Below are 26,798 nucleotides of genomic sequence, written 5' to 3' on the forward strand. Positions count from 1 at the left end.
TCTGTTGCAGCACAGAAGCCCACTGGAGATTCAAGAGAGGAAGAAGCAGGCTAGATTTCCAGCTTTTCTCTCTCTCTCTCTCTCTCTCTCTCTCTCTCTCTCTCTCTCAGCTGGACTGTCAAGTCACAGATTTGAACAAGGAGGCATCTGTTTCTTTCAACAATAACTCAGGTAAGCCCACACTCATGAAAGTTCTGTGCCATTCATTCCTAGTTTTTAGGCTATGCTTGAAAAAGAAAAAAAAAATGTAAACAAATTTACCCTGTTTTCAGGGAAACAGAGTGATGACATTTGGCTTAAGTGAGGCCAGTTTACAGGACCTGTAATCTTCTTGGAATTTAGTTTACCCAGGAGTGGCAAAGAGGACATTACACAAAAGGGCTGACTGGGAAGAATTTGCTCATCAACACACGAGTTTTCTGTGCCATGTCGCTTGGTACAGGTTGCCAGTTTTTAAGATACTCCGCTCTGCATAGGAAAGGGAAGTAAATGGCAAGGCTTCTTGTGGGAAGAGGAAAATTCAAGTAACTAACAGAACAAATTAAGTGCATTTCTGGTTTAAAGAAGAGTGCACTTTCCCAAGTCAAGTTTTTAATTCACTGAGTCTCTCAGCAAGAGTCTCAGTGAGGGCAGGGGTTTGGCGGGGAGGTGGAGAACGCAGGTGGGGAGGAGGGAAGGAAAGAGGACTCAACCTAGGACAAGCACAGCAGACCTAGAAAAGAAACCCAGGAAAGCAAGAGAGGGGGCGGGGGGCCCCCCAGGGAAGAGGGACCCTAGAGGAGAAGTGGGCATGGGGGTGAGAAGCAGCCAGTGGGGCCACAAACGAACCCAATCTTCTGACTCACTGAGTGAACTCTGAGCAAGTGACTACATTTCTCTGTAAACTAGCAATCGTAATTCTTTCCACCCACCTCCTCAGCTTTGTGCAGACAACTGAGGCATGGTTGTGAACATGCTCATGAAATATAAGGTTCTTTCATGTGTTGTAACTCAAAAATGATCATTTTTTTAATTGAACTCTGGTCTCTCTGTCCCTCAGGAACAGCCATGAGCCAAAATGAAGGCAGTCCCTCTGGCGAGTAAGTGACCTCCTGTGCATGCCATTTCTGTCCTACTCTGTGCCTTAAGTGAAAGTGAAAGTCGCTCATGGACTGCATGGTCCATAGTATTCTCCAGGCCAGAATACTGGAGTGGGTAGCCTTTCCCTTCTCCAGGGGATCTTTCCAACCTAGGGATCAAACCCAGGTCTCCCGCATTGCAGGCAGATTCTTTACCAACTGAGCTATCAGGGAAGCCCTATTCTGTGCCTAGTTTGTATAAAAAGCATGCTATCCTCTAGAATCACAATATGAGCCAGCAACTGTTTCTTCATCAGAGAGAATAACTTTGCACTGTTCATTTCGATTTCCTTGGTCCAATCATTTCACTGGTGGTCATGACCACACCTTTGCCCAGCCAAGGTCAGAGGAATCATCTCTGGCCCTGGAACAGGGAGGTTACTTACCCACCTGGAGATGGAACCACCATCTTGGCTACACATTTCTGATCTTCAAAAAATTTGCCTTTTAGGGGGCCAGAACAGAGTGATATAGACAAACTTTGAATGACGATATACATTTCTAATTCTATCTCATCCCCCAATTTTCTTGTATCCAATATGACAATGCCCTACAGACCTAGAGAAAGCTAGATGCTTTAAAATCATTATCTTATTTGATAATAGAGTCAGCTTCTACTTTATAAATACGAGAGTATCTTCTCCCAGATATTTTCTTATCATTAAAAATATTCCATTGGCATGACAGTATGGTAATAACAAAGTAAGCTGGCTCTTTTTTCACCTTGTTTTTTTTTTTTTAATTGAAATATAGTTGATTTACAATGCTGTGTTAGTTTCAGGTATGCAACGAAGTGATTTAGGTATACACACACACACAAATATATTCTCTTTAGATTCTTTTACATTACAGATTATTACCAGATATTGAGTATAAGTTCCCTGTGCTCTACAGTAGTCCTTGTTTGTTATTTTATATGTAGTAATGTGTATATTTTAATCCCAAACTCATAATTTATCCCTCCCCTGCCCCTTTCCCTTTTAGTAACCAGAAGTTTGTTTTCTATGTCTGTGAGTCCATGTCTGGTTTTTATGATTTATTTATGCTGCATTGGGTTTGTTGTGGCACATGGGACTCTTCAATGCTTTGCTAGGTGCATAATCTTCTCTTCTTGCAGCGCATGGTCTTAGTTGCCCTGCAGCATGTGGGATCTTAGTTCCCTGACCAGGGATTGAACCTGCATCCTCTACATTGGGCCATCAGGGAAGCCCACTATTTGTAAGTGAGTTCATCTGTATCCTTTTTTTTTTTTTTTGATTCCACATATAAGCGATATCACGTGGTATTTGTCTTTCTCTTCTAAGTAAACTTGCTCTTAGCAGGACCTTATACAAAGAATCACCCAGCTCACTGTGCCAGAGGATCAGAGCTGAGAATCATTCTGGTGGGCGGAACAGGAACCAGCAAAAGTGCAACAGGGAACAGCATCCTCGTGAAGCCAGCATTTGAGTCCAGGCTGAGTGTCCGGTCCTTGACGCAGACTTGCAGTGAGAGTCGGGGTAGCTGGGGAGAGAGCGGGGTGGTGGTTATTGACACACAAGATATGTTTTGTGGGAAGGACCCCTCTGACTCCCTGAACCAAGAGGTGCAGAGCTGTTACCTGCTCTCTGCCCCAGGACCCCACGTGTTGCTCCTGGTGACAAAACTGGGCCGATTCACCACGGAGGACCAGCAGGCTGTTCAGGGGGTGAAGGAGATCTTCGGCGAGGGTGCCATGAGGCACACAGTTGTCATCTTCATCCGCAAGGAAGACCTCGAGGGAGGCTTCCTGAGGGATTATATCCAAGGCTCAGACAACAGAGCCCTAAGTGAGCTGGTGGCAGCGTGTGGGGGGTGAGTGTGTGCCTTTGACAACCGCACTACAGGGAGCACCAGGGATGACCACGTGAAGGAGTTCATGGACTTGGTTGAAAGCCTGGTGACAGTGGAAAGGGGTGACCACTACACTAACAGGTTGTATAACCTTCTAACACAGTCAGAATGTGGGCCTGTACAGTCAGAGCAAAGACTGCAGGATTTCAAAGGGAGCTTTATAAAATACATGGAAATTCAGAGACGTGGTACAATCATGGCCAAAGCAAATTGCCTGAGAAAAGCCCTACTCCAAACAGCGCTGTGTATTGCATTGTGTGCTCAGGTGTCTGCCGCATTGCTCCTTCAGTTATTTTGTGTATTGCACAGGACATGCGATTTCTTTTGCCGCTTACCCTTTAGTATGTGCAGTTTATTCTGTAGTTTACTGTTAGTCATACCCAAACAATTAGTGATGATTTTTAGAAAGGCCAGTAGACTGGAATGCAAGACTCTTGTGTCATAGTTACTGATCACTGCCTCTTCATTCACTGTCATATCCTGGGTGAGTTACAGTTGCCTGCCCGGGATAGTCAGTGTCTGATATCACTAAATGTTTGAGATTCTGTGAACTGTTTAGATCTTAACCTCATCCTATTTGTTAATGAATCAAATGATTTAAAATTTCCTTGTTTGTTTTGAAATATAATACCAAAACCTTCTGAAAGTTATAAACATAAAATTCCTCTCATTTGCAAGTCTCTATCTAAAGCCAGTTTCATGCTCCTGAAAACTCTTTTTCTTCTTTATACCATCACTATTTCTTCTGAATATAGCAAAAATGGCAATAAAATTTCTACAAGGTATAGTAAATTAACAAGTGAGCTGTAAAGTTTCTGAGATCACATGTCTTTAACTCTGTGCTATGGTTTTATCCTCCAAAGATGGTAAATGGACATATGGCTTATTTCTCTGACACAACCACTCACGCTCAATAATCACACACAGACACACACATCAATAGTCTATTTTATGTGCATCGAAAGAGGCTCAGCTAGATTTTATCCCTTGTGTCCAATCCCAGTCAGCACTGAAGCATGCTAGAGGCTTATGTTTCAGACAAGAGTGGACCTAGTATTTTGCATTTTGCATTTGCAGTATTTTACATTTAACATCTTCCTGTTAAATTCAACTAGAATTTATTAAAATAAACACAGTCTTTATGACTGATGAGCTCATTAGATAATTAGGAAAACTCCAAGGATGCAGCAAACAACACACATAAAAGGGAGGTGGGAAAATGTAAGAAGGATGTAGAGCTACAAGCACCCTCTCATAACCAGGTAAACTCCAGGCAAAGTCACAGGTGGTGAAGGAAGACTCCACATGCACACATGAGAACACTGAAAGGCAAGGAGTTGCCAAAGAAACACTGGAAGCATCTTCCTGAAAGGTATATGTTGGGTAGCAAAGACTTAGTCAACACTGGTCTACATGGTTCGGACTAGGGTGAAGCCAGTAAGAAGCCATATTCACCTCAGTCTTAAGGAAATACTCACTCCTGGGGTCATTAACCTGTAGTATTGGCACTTGAGAGGCCTTGGCAGTGTGTCTCCTTCAACTCTGTGTTCTGGACACCAAACTTTCCTCACACTAGTCCTGGCCCCGCTAGTCTAGTGGGAGAATGAGAGACTCCGGGCTTCAGTAATGCTGAATGGAAAAAATAGGGGTGTCAGTCTTTCAAGAGACACTGTACCTGGAAAAAAAAAAAAAGAATGGAAAACAGTTGACCTTGGGTCTCTTTCCTACCTGAAAAAATGGGCTGGAAAGAAAGATGAAATATCAGATCCCAGCCAGCAGATTAGGGCTCAGGACAGTCATCTTTCCCACATCCAGCAACCGTCAACTCTAAAAAGCTTGAGTTGGATTGGTGGCCTGACCAGTTTTAGGGCCAGTCCTTTGGTACCTGTTCACCACACCACTGGGTCTTTTATTGACTTTACTCTCATGACCCTCATGAGAGAAGGCAGAATAACTAGAATCAGTGATACCAACACAAATGACCAGATGAAGCCTCTACATAATGCTAACATAGGAACAGTGTAAACATATGGTGGCTTGGCAGTGAAGAATCCACCTGCCAATGCAGAAGACACAGGCTTGATCCCTGGGTTGGGAAGATCTCCTGGAGGAGGAAATAGCACCCCACTCCAATATTCTTTCCTAGAGAATCCCATGGACAGAGGAGCCTGGCAGGCTAAGCCCATGGGGTCACAAAGAGTCTGACATGATTGAGCGACTAAAGAGCAACAACAATTCATCCTCATCCTCAATACATCGGCTAGCTTCAAGTCCTTTCATAGCTGAGAAGACATCCTTTCTCAGATAAAACTCTGCTTCTGGATTTTGCTGACAGACTGGACCCTAGAGGGGCACCAGCCATAGGGATGTCTAATCAATGGTCAGCTGTTGAGAAAAGCTATCATGTTCTTTGTTCTGGAGCAGAAAGCACCCTGGACTTCTTCTATATGGGGAAAATGCCTACATGGTAAAAAGTAACTGAAGATTAGATCACTAAGCAGTTCTAGAAGGAGACCCAGACCTTGGGGTCCTACAACAAGATATTTGGTATGGTGGGGCAGTGGGCAGGGCCCTGCTGAAGAACACAGAAGATTAGTCACAACAGGGGAGAGGTTTTGTAAGATAAATACTTTAAGCCTACATTGAATGTTCCTGTCTCTTTAAATCATCACCACCACCTAACCCTCCCTCTGGGCTCACAGGAGCTGTGAGTCTCAAAGACTTCCTCTATGCAGAGTGAAAGAAAACAGCCCACCACACTCAAAACCAAAGGGAAAGCAAAGATGAGGGCCTTCTTGGATCACCAGTGAGAGCCTGTCACCAGGAAAGGCAAGCCCCGCAGGGAGCAGGAGCTACAACCAACAAGAAGGAACATGGTTCTGAGAGCATTTACTGTCTGAGCACCCGGGCTCCACCAGGCACCTACCTTTCGGGTGAGTAAGAGCCAGACCCATTAAGATGGGGCGTCCGGATTTGTGAAGATGTTCAAAGTTTCCAATAGAAGAAGGTCAAAAAAGGCTTATGAGCATGGTCCCCAGTCTGGAGAGCACACATGTCTGTCTCCTTCCACACTTCCCCCATACAATAAGAAAAGTCTGTATTGGAACTATGTCTAGGAGTAAAATGCATTTTAAAATGCATTCAACATTGCTCAAATTGCATGTTCAGCACAGGCAAAAGATCTTTTCTGTGGCCCCAAAGCAATCTAACTTCAGAGCAAGTTATAGTGTGCTGAGACAGGAAATCATCAGAATTCAACCCCACCCCAGATTCCCCCTCTCCCCTCTGTCCACAGTAAGGGACCCTCAAGAGACTAAAGAGGTTAGGAACCAGGTCTTCAACCCCTCGTCCTCCTGACCCCTGACACGTTGGCTCCCTAATTCAAGTCTCTCCCACCCCTGCTGTAGGAACACCTCAGTTTCCTCATCTGTACAATGAAGGGATCTGAATAAACGGCTCATTTCCAAACTCTGATGTGTGGACTGATAATATCAGATACATCAGATTCATGAATCAGAATTTCTGAGCATGGTCCCCCCAGAATCGACATTTTTAAAGAACATTCAAGTAGTTTTGAAAAACAACATATTTGAGAGGCACTGAGTTAAACAAATTTTGAATTTTCAGAGTATTCAGAATACAGGAATTCAACATGCTTTACAATAAAGAGCTATTTATCACCCCAGATTTCAGGAAGAGTTTATCTCCTTCTTAAAATTTATTTTAAATGATTTTAACCCACATTTCAAACTATCTGGAAATCCCAGTGACCTACTTGAGAGTTCTGTGGATTCCCTGCATCACACTTTCTCATTTCCATCTTTGGTGAGGACCTCTTGCTTTAGCTAGTCTTCTTTAGGGTTTGAATATTGTGGCTCTTTCTTCATTTCTGCTCTGATGTCAATTATGAGAGTTTGTTGATGCCTAGACAAAATAACTAATCATATCATGTGATTTGTCCCAGGGTAAACTTTACTGAAAGCTTTGCATGGGGTAGCAGGAGAGTGATGGCAAAAAAACAAAGAGCTTCGGCTTGGGTTCTAGACAAACTTGCCCTCTGAGTCCTTTGGCCAGAGAGGGGTTATTCACCCAGCCTCTCCCTTTACTTTTCCTTCCCTGTTGGTGCCAAATGGGGTTGAATACAGTTACCTGCAGGAAAGAGGTGGGTGACGTAAGGAGGTAGAATTTGAAATGGATGTTGGAGTATAGACAAGATTCAGGCAGAAATGTGGGGTGGATGAAGGGTCCTGGGAGGGAAAGCACGAGGTGGGTTGGCAAAGGGCACTGAAATCTCCTGTGTCTGGAGTGGCTGAGTGGGGGCAGGGGTGAAGATGGAGCAGGCGAGGTGGGATTCATTGGAAATGAGGCTGGAGAAGTAGACTAAGCAGGGACTGAGGGCTCATGTTCAGAAGCTTGCGTGATCAGGCAAACGATCAAAAAATGTTTAATTGTATTAAATGATGTTTGAGTGGGTGTAATCATTGTACTTTGAGAAGCCTCAGCCTCAAGGGCCAGAACATAAAGAGTTGGAGGGGAGCATCCCAGTCTCCCCATATTTAGATACATAAGGAGAAGCCAAACTATGTGGTTATCTAAGAGCAGAAACTCTCCAGATGAGTTTGGGAAATACATCTGTTTTCCAATTTTCTTCTTGCTTGTTCCACAGGCCAGCCACCATAAGGTAGATCCTCTGTCAGTGAGCAAAGTCTTGTTCTTGGGGTTTTCCAAAGCCCACCCTCCATCACCACCCTTGATGCTGAAACTCCTGGGAAGTCTTGTTTTCAACAGCTTATATCACTGACATAGGTACTCAGTCTCTTAGTCATGTCTGATGTTTTCTGACCCTTTGGACTGCAAACTGCCAACATCCTCTGTCAAGGAATTTTTCAGGCAAGAATACTGGAGTGCGTTGCCATTTCCTTCTCCAGGGGATCTTCTTGACCTAGAGATCAAACCCACATCTCTTGCATCTCCTGCTTTGGCAGGCGGATTCTTCACCATTAGCACCACCTGACACAGAATTACCTGAAGAAATTAACATCTAAAGTTTACTCATTGGCATGGATGGGATTAAGTGTTATCATCTCCCCTTTGCTCTTTGCATTTGAGGGCCCTGAGAAGACAAAGCCAAGCTCACCAGGTGTTCTCACAGCATCATCCCAACCCAGACCAGGCTCCTCCAATGTCTTCCCTAAACTCCAATGCTCAGAGGAGGGCAGGAACTATGACCTCACAGTGGGGTCACCAGCATTTTGGACTTGACCTGACACTGTAGGCAGTTACATCTATTTGATGAATGAGTGAATGAACAAATTGTGTCTGGGATTCTTTCAGGTAATCATGGGAGGACGGAAGATGCCAAGAGATGAAGAAAATGCCTATGGTAAGAACACGTCTCACAATGAGTGTTTGCCCCCAGGAGTGAGCTCTAGGTAGTAGGGGGATGGGCTAATTCAAGACTGAACAGAGAGAAGCCCAGAGGTGTCTTGATGCTGGTGTGAAGCAGCAAGAGGCCTGGGACTGGCACTTCACCTGAATCTTTACCCCCGCCCTGCTGTGAGATATTAAGTTCCTTGACTAACCTGCAGCTCTGCTCCCAAAGTAAAATGAATAAACAGAAAGGGACATAGAGGGCATCAGATCCTGTATTAGAAGGAACATGATTCACCAGGTAGAAGGTGTTAGGGAACACGGATGGAGGTTATTAGACAACAGTTTTAAGAGAGAGGAGGAGAGGAGGAGGAGGGAGGGAAGAGAGATGGCCTGGTCTTATCCTCCCAACAGCCTATGAGGACAGCGCTACAGTATTGATTCCGTTTGTGCAAAAGAGGTTTAACACTTAGATTAAGCAGTTCCCCAGTGTTACAGCGTTGGTAGAGGACAGGTCTATGATTTAAACCCCGGCTAGGGGACTCCAGATAGCCCTCCCGGCTGGGCCCACTGCCCCACCCCTTTCTCCAGTGGGACGGAATCAGAGAAAATAAGACAGAGGCTCCTGAAATTGTCAATGCGGACCAGCTTTGCACAGCCTGGATGACAGATCATATCAGACGAAGTAATGGCGTGTATTACAAAGGCATCCTCTAGAGAAACGTTCAGCAGCTGCTGGAGCACCTACAGGTGCACGTGTGACGCCAAAGACAGGAGAAATAGACGGGTAGAGACCCCCTTGGAGTGCCCAAATCTCACACCAGGTCACTCAGTAAAGGTCTGACCCCAAACACAACCGTGGAAGCGCTCTGTTCTCCTTCGCTCGCAAGGCGTCCAGGAGACCTGGGGACCGGGACATGTCGCTCTCAGGTTCCGAAGCTTACAGACCACCGGTGCCCACAGGTTTCCAGTTCAGGTCCGCCCCGCAGGAGCGCAGGCTGCGCCTCCTCCTGGTTGGGAGGTCGGGGACCGGGAAGAGCGCCACGGGCAACAGCATCCTCCAGCGGAAGCACTTCCTCTCCAGGCTCGCGGCCACGGCGGTGACCCAGGCCTGTGCCACGGGGAGCTGCCGCTGGGCCTCGTGGGACGTGGAAATCCTCGACACCCCCGACCTCTTCAGCCCCGAGGTCGCCCAGGCAGACCCGGGCTTTGAGGAGAGAGCCCGCTGCTACCTGCTGTCGGCCCCGGGGCCCCACGCCGTGCTCCTGGTGACCCAGCTCGGCCGCTTCACCGCCCAGGACCTGCGGGCCTGGCGCGGGGTGAAGGCGCTCTTCGGGGCGGGCATCGCGGCGCGCGCCGTCGTGGTCTTCACCCGCAGGGAGGACCTGGCGCGGGGCTCGCTGCAGCAGTACGTGCGCGACACGGACAACCGCGCCCTCCGGGAGCTGGTGGCCGAGTGCGGGGGCCGCTGCTGCGCCTTCGACAACCGAGCGGCCGACGGGGAGCGCGAGGCGCAGGTCGGCGAGCTGATGGGGCTGGTGGAGGAGCTGGTGCGGGACCACGGCGGGGCCCCCTACACCAACGACGTGTACCGCCTGGTGCAGACCCTGGGCGGGCTGAGCCCCGAGGAGAGGCTGCGCAGGGTGGCGGAGCGACTGGCCGCCCGCGCGCCGACGTGGCCGGGGCGGGGGCCTCTGGCCGGGCTGTGGCGGTGGCCCAAGGCGGCGCCGGGGACCCGGTGTAAGCTGGGCCTGGCCGCCCTGCTGGGCGCCCTGTTCCTGCTGTACCTGCTCTGCAGGCGCCGGCCCGAGGCCGTGACGGTGTGACCTTCAGTCTCGCAGGTCACCTGGCAAGAAAGGACCTGAACACTTGGATCTGAAGGGGGATTTCAAAGGAATCAGAGTTTTCAGAAATTTCATGTTTACCCCAGCACATAATTTTTAAATAAAGTTGTACCACTTCAAAACATCCTTAAAATGCGTTTAGTTATCTTGATATATTGGTCGTCTGTGAGAAATCGTAAAATGACTGGCAGTTTTCGGTAGAAAACGGATTCCTAGCAAAGGGAAAACCCACTCTTTTTATTTTGAGCTAGTGTGTGTCTGTTTGCTGGTTTGTTTGTTTAGACACTGCCTTGCTTTCTTTGGACTGCTATTTTAAACACAGAGAGAGAGAGTCTGGGTGGCTTTAAAACGACAGACATTTATTCCTCACAGTTCTGGAGGCTGGAAGTCCACGATCATGGTCGGGTTTAGGGGAGAGTCTTCTCTGAGACTGAAGAATGTCAGCTTCTGACTGTGCCCTCACACTCAATTAGAACAATCTATTATAACAAGGCACTAATTCCAAACAGGAGGAATCTGCCCTCCTGACCTAAGACCCTCCCAATGACACCACCTCCTAATGCCCTCCTCTCCAGACTAGGTTTTCAACCTGTGAATGTTGAGGGGGGAGGGGGTGGACATAAACATTCAGACCATAGCCTATACAGACTCTTCTTGATATTTTCTAGTTCTTAAAGGTAGTTATCTCCCTTCAATGATCCTTGCAGATTTTTATTATCATCAAGGAAAGAGAAGTCACAATCAAACATCTTAATGTTTATTTCCAGGTGACACTGAAAATGAAAGTCACTCAGTCCTGTCTAACTCTTTGCAACCCCAGGGACTATACAGTCCATGGAATTCTCCAGGCCAGAATACTGGAGTGGGCAGCCTTTCCCTTCTCCAGGGGATCTTCCCAACCCAGGGATTGAACCCAGGTCTCCCGCATAGCAGGCAGATTCTTTATCAGCTGAGCCACAAAAAGAATCCACCTAGCAATGCAGGAGACTCAGGAGCTGGGTAATCGATCCCTGGGTCAGGAAGATCCCCTGGAGCAGGAACTGGCAACCCACTCCAGGATTCTTGCCTGGAAAATCCCATGGACAGAGGAGCCTGGTGGGCTATAGTCCATGGGGTTGCAAAGAGTTGAACACGACTGAGCACACACACATACATCAGTTTATTTACCAGTACAATGATTTAGAACCAAGAAGTTAAATGTGACTATACTGAAAATAACTCAATTTCCCATTTTCTAGCGTGTATTATGTCTGTCCAAAATGGTTCATGTCTGTCCAAAATGAAGTAAGATTTGGGGAAAATAACATGCAATGTCTTCAATGTAGTTATCTATCTAGATTTTTATGCAAGTAATAATAAAGTTCCTGTCTCAGAGAAGAGAGGAAGCCGCAGGTGCATCAGCAGAGAGCCACAGAGAACTCGAGGTTAGGTGTGGTTGCACCCTTGTGGGGTTTTACATGGGGTGGGTCAACCCACCTAAGTCCTTGAACGCCATCCTTACGATGTGTAAACAATCGTTATCATTATCGTTTCTTTATTTCTGAAACAACACTTCAAAGGGAAGCCTTTCTATCAGCCACGCCCTAGTTAGGAGGTGTGAATGCGGGAGGACACAGATACCCTAAGACTATCAGGGCTCAGGTGTGCTAAGGGGGAGGGTGATGTGCGGGGGGCGGGGAGCAGGCCGGAAGGAGAATTGGGGCAGGGATGGGGAGTGAGGTTGTGCGCAGGCACCCTAGGGCCTTCCCAGTTCCATGGAGCAGGAGGCTATGCGCATGCGCTTCAATGTCATCTCAGTTCGGGGGAGACTCGGGATGGACTCTGGCCTTAAGGCTGAGTGCAGTCGAGGGCCTGAGAGCAGTGACTTAGACTCAGTGAAGTTTAGCTGGAAAAAAAAAATTATCAATTCCTTCTTTAGCTGCCTGCTGGGCCTATGCAAGGACTCTCAGCCAGAGAGAAAATCCTTCTACAACCTGAGACGCCCAGGAAAGGGCCGAGGTAGCGGGGACCGCCAGTGTCTGCAGCTTGCCCATCCAGGGCCACATGTGCACGAGCATGCACTGTGGGCCAAGAATGCTTACCACAGGGCTGAATTTAACCTGCTGTTCTTTCATTTTTTCATTTTCTCACATCCAAATGTACATCTATACCCTCCAATTTCTGTCACTACTTATTATTTGTCTAGTTTGTAAATGTAAATACGATTTTTAAGATAAATATGAGTGTTAGCTGCTCAGTTCTGTGCGATTCTTTGCAACCTGATGAACTATAGCCTGCCAGCCTCATCTGTCCATGGAATTCTCCTGGCAAGAATACTGGAGTGGGTTGTATTCCCTTCTCTAGGGGATCTTCCTGACCCAGGAATTGAACCCGAGTATCATGCATTGCAGGCAGATTCTTTACCATCTAAGCTACCAGGGAAGCCCCAAATATGAGTGTTAGGATTGTCAAATTCTCATGCAAACTGTAGCATCTAGAAATGTATAGCATCAGAAGAAGGCTTGACATTGTGGGTAAAATGCCCTGTTTGGGGTATCAGTGGGACCGTTGTGAGGTACAGTAGAAAGAGCAGGAGATGTGCAGAGGGCTTGTGTTCCAAAACCCATCCTGTGAACTTGCTCAGAGACTTTGTGGCAAAGGGGCTTCATCTTTTCTTGAGATGTATATATTAAAATTAATCTTAATATGTATGATGAATTAATGCAAGAGAAAGCACTTTGTAGGTTAAATTCCATAAGAATATGATACAGAAATGAAAAGTGTAGAGGAAACATCATAATAATAATCCTCATAAATAAATTTCATACTCACAAATACATAAGTTTCACACTTGTGAATACTCCACATTTAGTATTTGTAATAATAACTATTCCACATTATTCTACTCCACAGAGTTGGGTGCTAGTGGTAATAAAAGGTCCATATGATTAGTCATCAAATATATTTACAAAGTACAATCAAGGTTGTACTTATTCTCTTAAATATTGCTAGTTTCTAGTTCTTAGATTTAGAACTATATAGACTCATAAGTGGGACTTCCCTGGTGGCTCAGACAGTAAAGAATCTGCCTGCAATGCAGGAGACCTGGGTTCCATCCTTGGGTTGGGAAGATCCCCTGGAGCAGGGCTTGGCAACCCACTCCAGCATTCTTGCCTAGAGAATCCTCATGGACAGAGGAGCCTGGCAGGCTACAGTCCATAGGGTTGTAGAGTCACAGATGACTGAATGACTAAGCACAGCACAGCACAGACACATAAGTAAATGGAAGACACAATTTTTAGTTTCTTAAGTGTAATAATGTAAGAACTTCCCTGGCACCTCAGAGGTTAAGACTCCCTGTTTCCACTGCAGGGGGCATGGGTTCAATCTTTGGTCTGGGAACTAAGATCCCACATGCTACACAGCACAGCCAAAAAAAGTTTAAATATATATAATTTAATAATACACATGTAATACAAAATAGATAATAAAGCAAAATAATGCAAGATTGATCATAAAATAGAAAACATAATTGTAGAGAGAATACTATAAAAATGTATTGCTTAATATTTTTTTATAAAAGCTACCTCATGAAGTATGAAGGATAATATTCATTAAGAACTTTTTATTTGCAGAGGAAAGTGATCTACTGAGAATCAAGTGATCTACTAAAGGCAAAAAGTGGCAAATCAGAACCTGAAATTATTTTTCCTTACTGTCATATAAAAAGCTTCCTTAACCAGACACAGGATCAAAACACTATAACTTCTCAAAAATGCTCTAAGTGAATGTATATTCATATCATTTACATAGGTCTCCTCTCACCTTTTATCTCTTCAGGCATAAAAATTCCTTGTTTGTGTGTTGATAAGCTTCTTTCAGATTTCCATGCCCTACTGCCTGGATCAGCTGTCATTTTACACAGAGAGGTTCATCTTTGGCTTACTTCTAAGAGTTGTTTTTGGCCATGATGAGTTTTCAAGCAGATTTCAAACAATGCATACCCTCTTACCTAGTCTTGTACCATATTCAGTGTTGTACAATATTCAATAATTATGCACAATATTCAGTATTTATCAGCCTGGCTGGACAGATGCCACTACTTCTTCCAGAGAATACCATGTGGACTGAATTCCTTAGAAGAGGAACTCCTATAAGTCCTTGGGGAAGCCAGAGCTGGACTATGATCCAAGACTTTTTTTTCCTGCCCTGGAGCCCTCATCTAATAGTGGTAATATATGCCTTTTCTTAGAGAACTGGATTTGTGCTTGCTTATTTCAGCAATAAATATTTTAAGTTTTTTTTTTTTTCTAAATTTGTCTTTTACTTTTTCTTTTAAAGTAGTTATCTTCCAAAATAATGTAGTATTTTATTTTATTTTATATCTTGTGAAAGTGAAAATCACTCGGTCGTGTCCTACTCTTTGTGATCACATGGACTATTCAGTCTATGGAATCCTCCAGGCCAGAATACTAGAGTGGGTAGTTTTCCCTTCTCCAGAGGATCTTCCCGACCCAGGGATCTGTCAGGGGAGTGTGTAATTTCCCCGGTTCTGTCTCATCACAACAAAAACGTGAAGCAACAGACATTAAAGCCCTTTGACAGACTATGTCTCAGCTCTCAGAGAGACCGTGTTATAGCTCTCAGACAGATCAGTGTCACAGCTCCGTGTTACAGCTCAGTTTTATTTAGAAAATAAAGGAAAATACATCCTCCAGGCGTGAGGGCATGCTGACCCAAAAGACACGAAGAGGAGAGAGAGAGAGGGGGAGAGAAGGAGGGAGAAAGAGCGAGAGAGAGACAGAGAGAAAGGGGGGAGAGAGAAAGAGGGAGGGAGAGAGAGCGAGGGAGAGGGAGGGAGAGACCCCCTACCCCCCCACCCCACCCCACTCCCCCCACCCTTTGGCTCCTCTTTTTATGTTTTTTTCCTCCCCTGGGCCTGACCCATGTAAATTGGGCTAGCCAGGAGTGCTGTTTGTTCTACCTGAGGTCCTCACTCCAGTCCTCAGACCTTCCTTTGTTTTTTTTCTCGGGTTTTCCCTTCCCAGTATTTTAGCCACCACCATTCTGGACTCCTTTTTCCTATTCCAACTGCCTAACAGATCAAACCCAGGTTTTCTGCATTGCAGGTGGATTCTTTACCAGCTGAGCCACAAGAGAAACCCCAGTATAGTCCATGTGGTACCCACTCGAGTGGGTAGCCTATCCCTTCTCCAGCGGATCTTCCCAACCCAGGAATCAAACCAGGGGTCTCCTGCATTACAGGCGGATTCTTTACCAACTGAGCTATGAAGGAATATCTTATATTCAACCTTATTCTTGGCCCGATTCTTATTTTGTATTTCGTTTCAGTCTTTACCCCCATTAAGTTTCAGTTCAATTCAGTTCAGTCACTCAGTCATGTCCAATTCTTTGTGACCCTATGGACTGCAGCATGCCAGGCCTCCCTGTCCATCACCAACTCCCCAAGCTTGCTCAGACTCATGTCCATTGAATCGGTGATGCCCATCCAACCATCTCATCCTCTGTCATCCCCTTCTACTCCTGCCTTCAATCTTTCCCAGCATCAGGGTCTTTTCCAATGACTCAGCTCTTAACATCAAATGGCCAAAGTATAGGAGCTTCAGCTTTAGCATCAGTCCTTCCAATGAATATTCAGGACTGATTTCCTTTAGGGTTATCTGGTTTGATCTCCTTGGTGTCCAAGGGACTCTCAAGAGTCTTCCGCAGCACCACAATTTATAAACATCAATTTTTCAGTGCTCAGCCTTCTTTATGGTCCAACTCTCGCATCCATATATGACTACTGGCAAAACCATGGCTTTGACTATATGAACCTCTAATGACAAAATGATGTCTCTGTTTTTTAATACGCTGTCTGGGTTTGTCATAGCTCTCCTTCCAAGAAGCAAGCATCCTTTAATTTTGTGGCTGCAGTGATTTTGGAGCCCAAGAAAATAATATCTGTCACTGCTTCTACTTTTCCCCCTTCTATATGCCATGAAGTGATGGGACTGGATGCCATGATCTTAATTTTTTAAATGCTGAGTTTGAAGCCAACTTTTTCACTCTCCTCTTTCACCCTCATCAAGAGGCTCTTTAGCTCCTCTTGGCTTTGTGCCATTAGAGTGGTATCATCTGCATATCTAAGGCTGTTGATATTCCTCTTGGCAATCTTGATTCCAGCTTGTGATTCATCCAACCCAGCAATGCAAGAGAAAGTGAAAGTGAAGTTGCTCAGTCATGTCAAACTTTTCGCGGTGCTGTGAACTGTAGTCCGCCAAGCTCCTCTATCCGTGGGATTTTCCAGGCAAGAATACTGGAGTGGGTTGCCATTCCCTTCTCCAGGGGATCTTCCCAACCCAGGGATCGAAAGCGGGTCTCCCACATTGCAGGCAGACTCTTTACCATGGCAACGCAGGAGACACCAGTTCAATTCCTGGCTGAGGAAGTTCCCCTAGAGAAGAGATAGGTTACCCACGCCAGTATCCTTGGGCTTCCCTGGTGGTTCAGACGGTAAAGAATCCACCTGCAATGAGGGAGAGCTGGGCTCAGTCCCTGGATTGGGAAGATCGCCTGGAAGATGAGCACAGCACATTCTGCGTATAAGTAAAATAAGCAGGGTGACAATATACAGCCTTGATGTACTCCTTTCCCAATTTTGAACCAGTCAGTTGTTTCATGGCCAGTTTTAACTGTTGCTTCTTGACCCACATACCAGCACCACAATTCAAAAACATCAGTTTTCAGGAGACAAATACGATGGTCTGGTATTCTCATCTCTTGAAGAATTTTCCAGAGTTTGTTGTGATCCACACAGTCAAAAAGAACTGCCTACCACTCCTCAAAAATCACACACACACACACACACACACACACTCCCTAAGAACAGACAGTCCAACCCCAAAAGCAAAAGACAAGGACAGTGGCTCTCTGACTCCCAGTTCTGAGAAGTTTCTGGAAAGGAAGAGGGTTCCATTCCATCCTGTTCTGCACCTTGCTCCAGCTTTGCACAGAGGGTAAAGAAGTTCTCCGCCAAAACCCAACACTCCCATGGAGGCAGCCAGTGGGCTTTAGCAACGAGGGGGTGAGGGACGGGGAGTTAGGGGAGTCCATATTTTGCTCTCTCACAACCCAAACATCACTTCTTTTCTTCTCTCATGTCTTAAAGAGGAAATGAGAGGGGCGAGGCGCTCGCGGTCTCCGACAGGAAGCATCCCTGAGTGCAGTGGGGGCTGGGGGGTGGAGGCTGGGGGGCGGGGAGTGGCGCACACTCTGAACCCAGTGCTCTCGGTTTCGGCGGCAGCAGTTTCTCCCCGCCCGGAGGGGACAGGGGGCGCCCTCCGTCAGCCCCACTTTCCTTCTTATCCTGCAGTCGTGCCCTGCAACCTTCGGCCGCGCGCTCCCGCCGACCCGCCCGCACCCAGCCCGCAGCGCCGCGCCTGGTAAGGGGACCCTGGCGGGGGGTCCCGGGGTTCTGGGGAGGCGGGGGGTGGGGGGCGGCGAGGAGCAAAGCAGGAGGGGAGCGGGGGCTGGGGAGGGCGTCTGGAGCCAGCAGTTGAGTCAGGGCTACTGACTTCTGGTGCGACCTCACACCGGTTCCATGCCTCTGGGCTCCCCCGTCTGTGAAACCCGGCGCCGATGGAGAGCGTTATGGACAACAGCGGGTTCCCAGCGCGACTGAAGCGGGTTTGGGAACCGCTCACTCTGCGTTCACAGCCCATCACTTTCCACAGGGCTGCGATCTTTTCCGTGTCGTGTCCTACTTCTTAGTTCCTTTGATTTTCATAAGCTTCACGGGGTTTCATAGAGCTTCACTAATAGTCTCTTCCATTTGACAGATGAGAAAAACTGAAATTCACAAGCTGCCCTAAGTAGGTAGAGCGAACATCTTAAGTTTTAGCTTCTTCACTTCTCCAATACCACCCCCAGCCCACCCCTGACAAGCACCACCTCCCAGAGATGTCAGGGCGCAGGAATCCATTCCTAGGGCTCCTCAGGACGAGTGCCCTCACTGAGTCACATGTTCCCAACAAAACCTCTCAGTGGACATTGTTTCAAGACCTTGATCTTCTGAAAACCACCCCATTCTCTCCCAGAGACACCACACGTTTCTTGCGACACGATGTAGAACTTGATTCTATGGCAGAGAGACCCCAGCGTGTAAAAGAAACATCCCTTTGTCTGCTGTCAACCCCCTGTGAGCGCCGTGTTATGAAATTATGATGCTAAACTGTGAAACCAGCGATGCTGGCAAACAGTGGGACCAGGGCACACCGGGAAGGAGAGACTCATGAATAAGGAAAATGAAAAATGTTTTTACCTTTCCTAAAACAGCATACATGAAAGAGCCCGCTTTCTCATGGTTTGATAAAATAATGTATTGTCAAGATAACGTCAGATTCGCCCAATTTAAAGATCAGAAGGTATATAATGTTCATTTGCTTCAGCCTCCTCCCTAAGTTAGATCCTCCTGCTGTTCCTGTCAAATACCCTTATAATCTCTGCTTGCACATTGTCTCTATCATGATTCCTGATCCCGTTTGGGGAGGATTAAGATTTTCTTTGTGGAGAAAAAAATCTGCCTCCATTCTTCATTCCCCCACTTTTCTCTGTTCTGCGATGGACACATGTCACATTGCTTCAGGTTTACAATGCTTCTGGATGTCTTCCTAGGCTTGATTCAGTCCTTCTAATATCCTGTCATTTAGGCATCTCCATCAGTATCCTTTCTGACTAGTCTCTGGACACTTTGGTATGTATTAATATCCACCAAAAAAAAAAAAAAAAAAAAAACCATTCTTCAGTGGGATGTGTCTCCCAGGCGACCTGATTCACTCAGAAGATGGTTCAGGAGGACGGTGCTGCACCTCTGCTCACCAACCAGAAATTTGATGGCGTTTTGTGGCAGCCACAGAGCTCCATTTGGGTCACACAGATCATCAAGCCACAGAAAAACACCAGATCGTTTAAAACTGAAATCCTTCCATTCTGAGCAACTTCTCCCCCCTGCAATTTTATGTTTGAATTTTTTTTAAAAAATGCACCCAAAATTTTGCAATACACTTCTCTTTGTTGGTTTTAGGGTAAGCTTCCATCCTGTTGGGTTCAGTTTTGTCTTGACCAGGGATGGCAACATGGTATGTGATGTTCCAAGAGGCTGGTTGACTTTATAACCGCTTTTCTGCCCTGATAAATCTAAGAGAATATGCAGGCAAAATGTGTCATTTTTTGCTCTTAGCCTCATGGCAGTTGTGTGATCATGGGCAGATCAGTTAAGGTTCAGTTTCCCAATACTTTAATGGAAAATTTAATACCTATCTTGGTCACATCATAGGGAATTTTGAAGAACAATTAAAATAATGGGCATAAAAGAAACTTTAAAACTTAAAATAAATGCACAGAGAACTTTATGATGGTAAAGTTCATCAACATTGTCACCACTATCTTCGTCATTTTTACCACATTGATATACTGATTCCAATATATAGTAAATCTCATCTGAGGTAGATACGATGTCAGAGAATTTGTTCAGTTTTAGCAAAATCTTGAGTATAATTTACCAGAGGCAAGGACAGAATGTGGGGAAAGGTGGTGAAGAAAATGCTCTTCTGGGGGTGAAGGAAGGGAAAGGGGTGTTGGAGGAAAAGGAAAGGTAGGAAGTTATCTTAATATATTCTAACAGTGTGACAAGGGATGGTTTCCCTAATGGGGACCATTTCTAAGCATCTCGACTGAATGAATAGAAAAATGTAAAAAAGGTAATAATACCAGAATAAACCTAAATAAGCAAATCAGTTATGAAACCCATTCTGAATTCAATGTCAATCAATAAAATGCAAGTTTAAGCCAATTAAAACATAAGACATTCTTATGTATGCCCAAAAGGGTAACCAAAAAATTAAAAATCTAGTATTACCAAGTATAAGTGAAGATTTGAGGGATGCTCACATGTGACTACTGCCAGCCTGAGAGCAAAAGTCTCCTGGAGTCGAACTTGGCAACATCTAGTCAGGTGGAAGCTGTCCATCCCAGAGATTCTCACGTGCACAAGATGTGTGCAGGACTCTTCTGCAGCACTCTTGGTAGTAGCAAGGATGTATTTGGAACACCAAATGTTTGTTAAGAAAGAAGTGGATAAATGTTACATAAATAATGTCACTTGCATAAAAGATTAAAATACCAAAAAGTACTATATCTTAACTATAGACTGATGTGTATGTACAAGTGTAAATACACAATTGAGAAAGAAACATAAATATCTCAGAATACTGATTACCTCTGAAAGGAAGAGTGAGAATGAGACTGGGAAGTGGAGGAGTCAAAAAATAAAGAAATGGAGCTATATGTGTAATGCTCTTTTAATGTTTTCAGTCCAACAGAATAGCAGCAATAACAATGCCAAAATACTGAGATTTGTTCACTGCAAATGGTGGACATTCATTTCATTTTTCTGTGTATTTCTCTCCTTAAAATGTTTGTTTCATGACGGCATAATCTTTAAGATTGACTAAATAAAATACAGGCTCAGAGTTCATCTTAATTATAGTTGCATATTGCATGCTTGCCTTTTCTAATGCACACTTATCTTTTCTAGCACCAAGAAGAATGACACAATAGCATGCCTCAACTGAATGAAACCTTTATCTCTATAGTTTTGCCAATTTCTGGTGACATCAGCTAGGATTTTTTTTTAAGTGGCTATTGATTTAAAGACATTTGATTTAAAACTGAACAGGCAATGACTTTATGCTGAATTTGTCCCAAATGTTGCTGCTGTCCCTCAGTCAGGGCACCAGTTTCTCTTCCTCCAGCTGCTCAGCAGGAGGAGGATGGTGACCATGTCAGCCTTCTTCCCCTTCTCCCTCTCGTATCTATCCTCAAAGGAGCCCTGGACCCCAATTCCACACTCCCACTGGGAACTACATTGTACTTTCCCCTTTGCCACTGGGATGTCCATCTGATACGTATAGTTTCTGGGACTGGAAATGCCCGGTACTTCAAACAAACCACTATTCATTTACAGTAAGGCAACTTTTATTCTCTAGCCTAGCAAGTTTGCCTACCTTGATTCTAATAATAATAATAATAAAATAATAAAAAGTCCGGCTTCTCATTCCTAGAAGAAGGCTTTCTTTATTTCATGCCTTTTCTGCTTGAAAGGAGATAATCAGCTGATGTGTACTCAAACATTTCTTGCTTTCCTGTAGAATGAGAAACAAGCATGAGTTCACTGTGTTAACATAATCTAGCATCACCTGGCTTGCTTAAAGTTATATATGAATATTTGAAAGCAAAATAGAGGTTAGAAAGTTAGCAATGGAAATGCCTCATGAAACGATAATTGTTTTTGGCTGTCTGAATTGGAGGTGTTCTCAGGCCTTACCAACTCCTATAAGGACACTTGCCTTTATTCCTTTCTTCTTTTTATTCCAGAAGCGAATGGAAGGGCTTCAGAGGAGCAGATACGGAACCATGGCTGAAGGTAAGAAACTCTCCAAATTCTCAAGCTCTCTAGGCACCAGGGGAAAATCACTGTCTTCAAATATTGAGACAGAAGAGAAACCCAATTATTTTAAACTGCAGAAGAAAAAGGTAGCTATCGTGTTCTTTGAGCTTCCCTGGTGGCTCAGCTGGTAAAGAATCCGCCTGCAATGAGGAAGAGGTTGGTTCAATCCCTCGGTTGGGAAGATCCACTGGAGAATGGCATAGCTAGCCACTCCATTATTCTGGCCTGGGGAATTCCATGGACTGTAGAGTCCTTTCCCTTCTCCAGGGGATCTTCCCAACCCAGGGATCAAACCCAGGTCTCCTGCAATGCAGGCGGATTCTTTACCAGCTGAGCCACAAGGGGAACCCCAGTATACTCCATGGGGTCGCAAAGAGTCGGACACAACTGAGTGACTTTCACTTTCATCTTGTTGTTTATCTTCCCTACCATCAGCACAGCCCACACACCCAAGTGTGAAGCTCTGCCCTGCGCGGTGATGTATGGGAAATGTGGCGACAAAACTTCAAGTCAGAAATCAGGGAATTTGGAACCAAATTGTGAAATTGTTTTTCCCTATCTGTGCTCAGCTGAAAAGAGGGCAGTTTCCCCATGTGTGCATGCTAAGTCACTTCAATTGTGTCCAACTCTTGGCCACCCTCTGGGTCTGTAGCTCACCAAGCCCCTCTGTCCATGGGATTTTCCAGGCAAGAATACTGGAGTGAGTTCCCCCAGGGGATCTTCCTGACCCAGGAATCAAACCCGGGTCTCTTGCATCTTCTGTATTGGCAGGCTGCTTCTTTACCACTAGTGCCACCTGGGAAGCCCAAAGTTCCCCCACAGAGATTTAGTAATCATGTTTGAAAAAAAAAAAAAAATCCAGAATACTTAAGGAAAGGCAGAACCAGCACAGAGTAAAAGGAGTAAAATAACAGATTTTGGGAGCCTAGAATGAACTTAATTCATTTGGGTTTATAAGAACTCCAGAAATGCTTGCATTCTCACTCTCTTCATCCCTAGAAGACTTAGCTCTTGGTACAGAGAGACCCTCACCAACACCACTTATGTTATAATTTCCTGTAATTCTATCAGCCACATCAATGATCTTTTGAAAATATATATTGCTAATGTTCTTATCTCTTCTTCAGCCACCCATCCAGGGTCATTTGTCAGATCTGTCCCTGACATCAACCACAAGCCTTCTGTAGGCTCACTTTCCAATATTCAAATCCCTACCCTAAGAGCAGAAACCCAGGGACATTCAGCTGGTCCTCCGTGGGAGGTCACTGGGACTCTAACATCTGAGACTTCCTTTACCCCCAGGGTTCAGATGATTGTTATGAGCAGTCTGTGTGCCTGGGAACTGGTGGGTGAAAAGCAGTTGATAATATTTTCTCATTTATGATTTATTCTCACCTCCTTGTAATTTCACCTGAGATTAGCATGAAACTGGCCTAAGTACCATCAGGGGAAAAGAAAAGGACCACTTTTCTTTCCAAAAACCTGTATTTTCGTTGGTCCTGAAGAAGTCCTTGGAGCATCCTCCATAGTGTAGCAGTGGAGCATCCTCCATAGCTCTTGGCTATGGGTCCAAGCTTGGGCTCCCAATGTAGGCTTCCTACCAGTCAAGAGCCACCTAAAGTTGTATGCAAACATTTGTATAATTTTCATATCACTGTTTGGCAGAGAGAGGTCCATAGCTTTCATGAGATACCATGAAAGGTCAGGGACAGAAAAATCTTAAGAATCACTAACTTTACCAACAAAGACCTATTGTATGGTACAGAGAACTCTGCTCAATATTCTAAATAATCTAAATAGGAACAGAATTTGAAAAAGAATAGATACACATATAGGTATGACTGAATCACTTTGCTGAAACTGAAACAACAATGCTCGTCATCTTGTTGTTCAGTCGCTCAGTCATGACCTCCTCTGAAACCCCATGGACTGCAGCACACCAAGCTTCCCTGTCCTTCACCATCTCCTGGAGTGTACTCAAACTCACATCCACTGAGTCCGTGATGCCACCCAACCATCTCATCCTTTGTTGTCCTCTTCTCCTCCTGCCTTCAGTCTTTCCCAACATCAGGGTCTTTTCTACTGAGTCAGCTCTTCTTCGCATCAGGTGGCCAAAGTACTGGAGTTTCAGCTTCAGCATCAGTCCTTCCACTGAACACCCAGGACTGATCTCCTCTAGGATGGACTGGTTGGATCTCCTTGCAGTCCAAGGGACTCTCAACAGTCTTCTCCAACACCACAGTTTGAAAGCATCAATTCTTCGGTGCTCAACCTTCTTTACGGTCCAACTCTCACATCTACACAGCACCACTGGAAAAACCATAGTTTTGACTAAACAGACCTTTGTTGGCATAGTCATGTCTCTGCTTTTTAATACACTCTCTAGGTTTGTCATAGCTTTTCTTCCAAGGAGCAAACATCTTTTAATTTCCTGGCTGAAGTCAGCATCTGCAGTGATTTTGGAGCCCAAGAAAATAAAGTCTCTCATTGTTTCCATTGTTTCCCCATCGATTTGCCATAAAGTGGTGGGACTGGTGCCATGATCTTAGTTTTTTGAATGTTGAGTTTTAAGCCAACTCGTTATCTGCTCCAAGAGTAAATAAAAATTTAAAATTAAAGAAAAAAAAAAAAAGAATCACTACCATGGTAAAACAAGAAAATTCTTTTTTTTTTACAGGCGGGATAGAACATCAGGGCTTTGAACCCTCCTCCTCCTTGAGGATCATCCTGGTAGGGAAAACAGGCAGTGGGAGAAGTGCCACCGGGAACAGCATCCTCTGCCAGCCCGTGTTTGAGTCCAAGCTGGGGGCCCAGTCGGTGACCAGGAAGTGTCAGAGGGCAACAGGCACGTGGAATGGGAGGAGCATCCTGGTGGTGGACACGCCCCCCATCTTTGAGGCTGAGGCCCAGGGTCAAGAGGTGTACCAGAACATTGGATCCTGCTATCTGCTGTCAGTGCCAGGGCCCCACGTGCTGCTGCTGGTGACCCAGCTGGGGCGCTTCACCAAGCAGGACGCGGTGGCTGTGACCAGGGTGAAGGAGGTCTTTGGGGCGGGAGCCGAGAGATACATGGTCGTCCTCTTCACCCACAAGGAGGACTTGGCGGGTGCATCCTTGGATGAGTACGTGGCAAACACAGACAACCTCAGGCTGAGGAGCCTGGTCCGGGAGTGTGGGCGGAGGTACTGCGCCTTCAACAACCGGGCCTCCGGGGACGAGCAGAGAGAGCAGCTGGCCCAGCTAATGGCCGTGATCGAGGGGCTGGAGCGGGAGCATCAGGGTGCCTTCCTCACCAACGAGCTCTTCTTTGATGCACAGATGCTCCAGCAGATGGGGGGTGGCGCCCATGGAGAAGGTTACAGGCACTACCTGGACAAGGTACGGCTGCAGGTTGCAAAGCAAAAGGAAGGCCTGAAAGAGGCTGAGAGAAACTGTGCCTTCAAGGCGCTCCTCCGACTCAAAGCCTGGATTACTTCTCATGCCAAAATATTTGTTCTTCTTGTCCTATGCCTTTTTATTTTTCTTGCCATTGTAATTATTTTGTCTAGTACCCATCAAGGTTGAGCATTTTCAGATGATATCTGCCGTCAGCTTCCATTTTTTTCAGAGTCAGTACATCACCAACTCAATGGACATGAGTTTGAGTAAACTCCGGGAGTTGGTGATGGACAGGGAGGCCTGGCATGCTGTGGTTCATGGGATCGCAAAGAGTCAGACACGACTGAGTGACTGAACTGAACTGATATGTATCTATATTGGTCAGGAACTTTATTTGCTTTTTAAATAATTTCACTTTCAATTTCACTTCCTTGCATCAGACATACCATCCCTTTTCTTCAGTTGCTTTTTAGGTAAATAAAATGCAAAGGGGAAAAAAAATCTCATTCTGTTGTGTTAAAAATGGTGAAGGCAAATAATAAACTAAATCCACAACATCAAGAAATATCGAGGAGTTTGCGTAAAGGAAAGTAAGTGAACTGACCTGCTGTGTGAGTGAGCGTCTCACCAGGGACCTACTTTTTACAGTTGAAATTGCTTATTTTATATGAAACATACTCTGATTTCCTTGTAGGTTGTAAAAAAAAAAAAAAATAATTATACACTCCACAAGAGAGAAAGACTAGGGTGTTCTGGGATGTCTCTGGGGTGTGAAGAGGCTGGGGGATAAAGGAAGAAGGCCCTGGAGATGGGTGGGGAGGAAGATCTCCGCATAGCCAGCCCCTGGGAAATTAAAGAACCAGAAATCCTTAGAGCAGAGCTGGACAAGAGCCAGATGGTGAGTGTAGGAATTCAGACTTAGCCGGCCATCTGGTCTCCTTCAACACCCAACCGTCCTCTTGAGCACAAAAGCCACCCTGGACAAAAGGAAGTGACCTGCAAGGCTGCATTCCCTACAAGTTTAGAAATTTGAATTGCATGAACTTTTCATATGTGGCGATGAAACATTCTGCTTCTTTTGATTTATTCACGCTTTAAAAAAATGTAAAAGCCTTCCTCAGCTCACAGGTTATACAGAACTGGCCTCAACCTGGATTTGCTCTGCAGGCTGTGGTTTGCCCACTCCCATCTTAGAAGAGATTTTCTATCATGGGTTGAGCTGGGATGTAGTGGAACATCTTGAACCCTAAGATCAGCACAATCGTGGTGATACCTGTAGAAATTTGGGGAAAGGGTGACACTGCACATTTCAGTGGTAGAAAAAGAGTAGTGGGCAGACACTGGGATGAAGTCTGAGTGGTGGTCACCAAGTCAGTGGAAAGAGGAAATCAGATGAGGAAGGGTCTGAGTGACCCCTTCTCAACTTCTCCTTCTATGGGATAGCTGCCCGCCCCTTCATACCCCCTCCCTCCAGGACTGACTTCAGGCAGAGGAAGTAGGCAAGCCATTCGGTATCACAGTAATCTAAGTCTGTGTCCCAACCGGTAATGCTGGGTCAGGCAGGAGATTGAGAATCACTAGAGGAGGCAGGGAGGGACCAGGCTGGGCGGGGCCCTAGGCGGGTTCAAAGGCTTTCTCCCTGAGGTTTTTAAGCAGGTTAGGAATTTCAGGAAGATCACGCTGCAGCAGTGTGGCAGTTGGACTAAACAAGTGTGAGCCTAGGAACAT

General features: G+C 45.5%; 2 protein-coding genes across 4 annotated transcripts; both read left to right on the forward strand.

Moving 5' to 3' along the window:
- The first annotated feature begins 2,481 nt into the window (after nt 1–2,481).
- On the forward strand, nt 2,482–10,328 carry GIMAP1 (GTPase, IMAP family member 1). 3 transcript variants are annotated; one of them, XM_061166101.1, is made up of 3 exons: nt 2,482–2,605; nt 8,325–8,373; nt 9,324–10,328. In XM_061166101.1, the coding sequence occupies exons 2-3, from the start codon at nt 8,331–8,333 to the stop codon at nt 10,184–10,186; spliced, it is 906 nt and encodes a 301-aa protein (XP_061022084.1). In that variant the 5' UTR covers nt 2,482–2,605; nt 8,325–8,330; the 3' UTR covers nt 10,187–10,328. The 3 variants fall into 3 exon arrangements, with proteins under 3 accessions (XP_061022084.1, XP_061022082.1, XP_061022083.1); XM_061166099.1 differs by lacking the exon at nt 2,482–2,605 and adding an exon at nt 5,836–5,923 and having other exon boundaries at nt 8,952–10,328; XM_061166100.1 differs by lacking the exon at nt 2,482–2,605 and adding an exon at nt 5,836–5,923.
- Nucleotides 5,836–25,635, forward strand: LOC133072630 (GTPase IMAP family member 5-like). Its single transcript, XM_061166097.1, has 4 exons — nt 5,836–5,923; nt 8,325–8,373; nt 21,620–21,668; nt 24,370–25,635. The coding sequence occupies exons 2-4, from the start codon at nt 8,356–8,358 to the stop codon at nt 25,254–25,256; spliced, it is 954 nt and encodes a 317-aa protein (XP_061022080.1). The 5' UTR covers nt 5,836–5,923; nt 8,325–8,355; the 3' UTR covers nt 25,257–25,635.
- The last annotated feature ends 1,163 nt before the right edge of the window (nt 25,636–26,798 follow it).

This window comes from Dama dama, chromosome 18 (assembly GCF_033118175.1).
Source record: "Dama dama isolate Ldn47 chromosome 18, ASM3311817v1, whole genome shotgun sequence".
NCBI classification, from domain to species: domain Eukaryota; kingdom Metazoa; phylum Chordata; class Mammalia; order Artiodactyla; family Cervidae; genus Dama; species Dama dama.

Coding starts and splice junctions, on each gene's coding strand:
- GIMAP1 (XM_061166099.1), top strand. CDS start 9,278: ATGTCGCTCTCAGGTTCCGAAGCTTACAGACCACCGGTGCCCACAGGT.
- LOC133072630 (XM_061166097.1), top strand. Junction 21,669..24,369: donor ATACGGAACCATGGCTGAAG/GTAAGAAACTCT, acceptor TTTTTTTTACAG/GCGGGATAGAACATCAGGGC.